Raw genomic sequence first — 5287 nt, 5'->3', positions numbered from 1 at the left:
TCTGTCTTGTCATTCAACTCCCTCTACTTCTCCCTCTGTCTCAACTCTCCCTCTCTGCTTTTCTCTCTATATAGTATAGCATTACATTACACAGCAAATATATGAGTGTTAAAATGTCAGTGTCGGTGTTGAATGAAGAGTGTTGGTGTTATTTTAACACCACCCAGTTATAAAATAGCACTGCTAGTGTTGCATGTTACTAATTTACGTTGTCAAATCAGAGTGTTAGCAGTCCACGGTGTTAAGGCCGATTTAGCCACACCCCTACGTAACGGTTGTGCAGGTGGACGTGATCAAGACGAAAGAACTTTCTCCTGCGCCATTTTCTTTCGGGGAATATGCAAGACGGTAGAAGGTAAGTGCTCAATTTCACTGACTGAGTAGTCACACGCATGGTATTTGTTAATAATATAGTCTACATTAGCTTTATAATGTAATTGTAATCGTCTGTTTTGTATTAAATTCCACTTTCAGCTAGGACAAATGACTATCTGATAACGTTAGGTAATAGCTAGCAGCTAGGTCATAGCAAAGATTTTAGCATGACTCAATACTCCCTAATAATGAACCTACTGTGTAACCGGGAATATATCGCTGGACTTTTTAAAATACTAGTTATTAGAAAGTAATTAGGCTGTACTAGTTATGTCAGTGCAAGTTGCAATGTTCCGTTGCCGGTGGGCGGGAGTACCGCGTTAATGCTAAGCAAGCAGGCTAGCACTAGCAGCTAGTTGAGTTAAAGTTAACGTAGCTGCTAGCCACATTTGGTTGCTGCAATTGGCGATGGAAAAGCATTCATTATTGACCGGATTGGTCTGACTTGTGACCATAGGCTTGTGACATGGACATCAAACTATGCCCATATTTGTCTAAATAAATACACCATGACCTCGAAACGCATTACTTAAGCGAATTGTAGAAAGACGTTGCGAATGCAGCTTAATAAACTACATCTCCCATCAACATTAGCGGTTTCGCGCTATTTCGTGCACTCGCTGTCGTCGGAAACTAAAGGGGGAGATGAGGATCTTTGCTGAAGTGCTCGCGGTAAAAGCTGAATGTTCTTCAGTTCCAACAACCGGAAAATTCATCAAGTTCATCAAGTAAATATACCAACAAGAAGAAAGATAAAGGAAGAACAGAATGGCGTTCTGAGATTGTATTGAGAGAATGGCAATATGACTTGTAGCCCAGTGAAGGGAAATAGTCAAAACATTTGTGATGAACATGGACAAGTGAATGTTATCCTGCCTCAGCAGCTCGACTTGCATGCATGCTCATTTTCACTAAATACAATCTAAAGCACAATTCGAAAATAACATTTGCCCACTGACCATCAGTCAGATATTTCAAATAAATATAAATATATTTGATTAGGCTATGCTGGGTTTCATGGAAGTGAAAATGCTTATTTACTGCCTAATGCTACCACTAGAAAATGTTTTAGTAGTAGCTGGAGTCAGATCACCATGAACATATTTACATTTGCCAAATTTTGCAGGATACTTTATATACAGGCTAATTGCCTAGTACATTCAAATCTAGTTTCCTGTAATTGTTTCTTATTTCTCAGTCCTTAATATTTGAAACTGGTGCATTGACATGTTTAACTGTTTGCCTGACACTTGTGTATCTTATTATAGTTTTTAACAAAGAAATGCTGGTTCAAGTGGAGTGCAAGGGTGTCCTGAAATGGGTTCGAATACCAATGAAGGATGACGGCTACGATTACTTTCAGTTCATTCAAGAAGGTAAGCACATTTCTATGTATAGGCCGCTCCTAAGTATTAGTTGCAGGGATGCAGGATTTTTTTTTTTTTTTTTTTTTTTTTTTTAAACTACTGTATCAACAGCGGTTGTTGGGAAATTATATTAAGTGTTTTGGATCTCAGTTTCAGCTAAATTCAGCCTGCCAAATGAACCTGATGTGAACCTGAAGGACTCCTCAGGAGTTGATGTAGATGCTGACATTTTTGATGAGTTAGTGAGATCTGCTGCAGTATCTTTCAAAGTGTTTACTGAGGACTCTGGTAAGACATCCCCATTGGATTTTTATTCAGGGAATTTAGCAGACATTTTTGTCCAGAGTGACTTAAAATTAGTACATACATCTGTCAGTAGGATTGGGACACTTTGGTGATGTTGCCAAAATATATTTTCCAATATATATTCCCCTTTCTCCCCTTAGCTGAGAAAGAGGTCTCTGAGGCTTCCTTCTGCTCAGATGAGGGATCATTCTCATCCATTGAGTCTGTGAGGTCATCCTCATCAGTTGAGTCTGTAAGTTCAGGCTCCACTGTGATCACAGAAAGCACCAAAGAACGGAGAAGGCGACTGTTAGAAGGACCACCTGACAGTAAAGCAGCAAAAGATGTAAGTTATTCTTAGGTTGTTGGTAGAATGTCAAACCATTTTCAAAATGCATTGCAAGTTTACATGCAACTTCTTTATTGCAGATGGTCTATGTAGCTCTACATCAAAAAAACAGGGGTGAAGACATATTCAAAGAGTACAATACGACCAAAGGCCTTTCTGATCAAACAAGAAGGAAACTCGTCAACATCCTGGTGGCAGATATGATTGAGAGTCATGGGTAAGTGACCAATAAAATTACAACCCCAATTCCAGAAAAGTTACGACGCTGTGTAACATTTTCATGAAAACAGAATGCTATGATTTGCAAATTATGTTAACCCTTTATTTAATCGTGAATAGTGAAAGACCAACATAGAAAAATGTTGATTGTTTTTTTTTTTTTGGATTTTTATGGATTCTCTGAGTATTTTCATGATGAAAACATTATTCTTATATTGTTTCATTATTTGTCCACATCTTCACTTCTGAGAGACTCAGATGTTTTTTTAATAACTAATCATAGTGCCAGTTATCCTAATTAGTAGTGAAATGTTCCTCTATCATTAAAAAAACTTTTCTTTTCTTAAAATATCCATTCTCTGTTCTCAACCTTTTACACCAGCCATGTTAAAGTTATTTGAGCTACATTTCAAACTGACTCTATCTTACTATGGTGTAGGAGGATCCCACCAATCAATGTCCGTGTGACCTATGCCCTTGGAATAGTCACCCTTTTCCCCAATTTGAAGGATAAGGCCTCACCAACTGGATACGTGAGTATGATGTAGCAGGAATCCCTCATTTAGTTTAATTTGGTCACACATAAAGAAAAGCCTTATTTTGAGGTCCTGATCTTGCCTGTTTTCTTGTCTGATAGGAACATTACTATGATCCTCACAGTGGCCAAGGTTACTTGGCCTACAGATTGAAAACAGTTCAGCGCAATACCACAAGTAATTTCAAGAGGAGCCCCAAGTCTGCTGATCAACATGGCCCTAAGACCCAGCGTGAGACATCTACATCTGAGCAGCTGTCAGGTGATGAATGCAGAGAAGTGATGTCTGTGATGAAGCATTCAGCAGACCAACCAGTTGTGAGGGAGAAAATGAAGGCAACCTTCAAGCACCGTCAGAGTATGCTACACGATCCAGACCAGTCTTCAGTCATCCTAGATTACTTCCCCCGATTCTTGGATACACCAGGCTTGGTAAGAAAAACAGAGACTAGCTTGATGCACCAATTATGAAATGTGTTGTGTACCTTGTTTTGACATGGTTTCTGTCTGTGTTAGATTAACCAAGACTTCACAATGCTATTTGGAGAAGACGTCTCGGGCAAGTTTATCGCGAAATGGCCAACGTTCTACAAACCTAGGATTATCACTGTCTGCGAAAGCCTTCGCCCTGGTACTCATGTGGATGACCTTCTCTCTGCTCAAGAGGAAATGAATGATTATGGTAAGTGTACATGTATTGTGTTTGCCATTGTTTTTCATATGTGCTTATGAGCTATGTCTGTATACTCATGAGATGTGGGTGTTTCTATACTAATCCACTAGGATGGGACAGTGACTTGGCAGCTATCCTCCTGCTTATTCATCTCTTGCCTCCAACCGCAAAAGGGAAAAGACATGGGAAGATCAGTGCCACTGAAGCTACTGACCATGTGGTCAAGTTCATGAAGGTACCTTCATTTATTTATTTTTTTTACATTTTGTAAATGCGGTTAGTTACTTTTCATGTGTGTGTGTGTGTGTAAACAAACATAAAATACTGTTCCTAATTTCTCCTCTAAAACTCTTAGGTGGGGACAAGCATGGTGACATTCCTTGACAGAGTTGGATCAGCACAGCCCTTCCTCCTCTGTGTTGGAGAAAAGAAGAGTAGTATCCAAAAGTTCTATGTCATCCTCGATCAGAAGGCCATCCCCTGTATGGCGCAGACAGCTGTGGCTGCCTTCGACGAACTGTTTAAGGCCCACTTCGTCTTTGCTGTATCCTACGATGAGGCCTTGTGCAACTTCTACACCTTTATTCAGACTACTGTGTATGGGATTGATGTCGGCACTACAAAAGAGAGTCCACGGGTCAAGGAAATCCGGGCAAAAGTTGATCATACTGAGGTTTGAAAATGTTTACATGCTATGCTTGCAAGGTACAGCTCAAAAGCTACTACTTTTTTTTTTTTTTTTTTTTCAACATTTGAAGTTTATTTGCACCCTGGACATACATTGCGTTTGAAATGTGACGAGAATGGGTGTTCACATATTGTGGATTCAAGAAACATTTATTGACACTACATACAGACTGTAGCTTCAAGTTCTGTTGATCCTTTGGACGGTGTTGACAGTAATGTTTGTGTTCCTGATCCACTGCTGAGTGCAGTTTTCTCTTGTCAGTTACGCAGCTATTCTTGAAAAAAGATAGTAACTCTATTGTCGCTCAAGTACAAGCATCTGGAGTCTCTGAAAGTACTTTGCAATCTTTAGTTGGTTCAGTGGAGGAATTTGTAAATGATGTCTAAGCACGTAACACTGTTCTTAAATGTCTTTCATCTGAGGTAACTAAACAAACTCAAGAATAAAGAAAAATAAAGAATATATATTGTTCTACTACTACTGCAGTTTTGTCTGAAATTACAAAAAATTCTGCCATTTACCTTTTATTTCAGTTGTTGGGGTATGGGGAAATTTGACACCTGATAGTGTTAATGGTATTACACCTAGTAGTGTTAACCATTAGTAATTTTCAACACTGAGTTCTGTTGTTTTAACACTACACTGGTGTTGGTGTTGAAGAAAGAAGTGTTCTTTTTAACATTTCATTTTAACACCAACACCAGTGTAGTGTGAATACAACACCATAACGTGTTATACAGTGTTGATTTTTGACAATACAGAGTGTTAAATTAACTAAAATGGGGTGTTAAGTTCC

At 38.9% G+C, this 5287-nt stretch overlaps 1 protein-coding gene across 1 annotated transcript; it reads left to right on the top strand.

Moving 5' to 3' along the window:
- Nucleotides 1-285: 285 nt before the first annotated feature.
- LOC134086912 (uncharacterized) lies at nt 286-4957 on the top strand. Its single transcript, XM_062540102.1, has 10 exons — nt 286-355; nt 1644-1751; nt 1893-2030; nt 2189-2373; nt 2457-2593; nt 3035-3128; nt 3233-3562; nt 3647-3812; nt 3914-4038; nt 4159-4957. The coding sequence occupies exons 2-10, from the start codon at nt 1658-1660 to the stop codon at nt 4480-4482; spliced, it is 1593 nt and encodes a 530-aa protein (XP_062396086.1). The 5' UTR covers nt 286-355; nt 1644-1657; the 3' UTR covers nt 4483-4957.
- The last annotated feature ends 330 nt before the right edge of the window (nt 4958-5287 follow it).

The sequence above is a fragment of the Sardina pilchardus genome, chromosome 7, assembly GCF_963854185.1.
Source record: "Sardina pilchardus chromosome 7, fSarPil1.1, whole genome shotgun sequence".
Taxonomy (NCBI): domain Eukaryota; kingdom Metazoa; phylum Chordata; class Actinopteri; order Clupeiformes; family Clupeidae; genus Sardina; species Sardina pilchardus.
This window is presented reverse-complemented; position numbering and strand designations above follow the sequence as displayed.

Bases quoted from the DNA above. Each gene is read 5' to 3' on its own strand.
- LOC134086912 (XM_062540102.1), top strand. From the start codon at position 1,658: ATGCTGGTTCAAGTGGAGTGCAAGGGTGTCCTGAAATGGGTTCGAATA. The intron at 1,752-1,892 runs GTAAGCACATTT...TTTGGATCTCAG, and splicing joins CTTTCAGTTCATTCAAGAAG to TTTCAGCTAAATTCAGCCTG. The intron at 3,129-3,232 runs GTGAGTATGATG...CTTGTCTGATAG, and splicing joins AGGCCTCACCAACTGGATAC to GAACATTACTATGATCCTCA.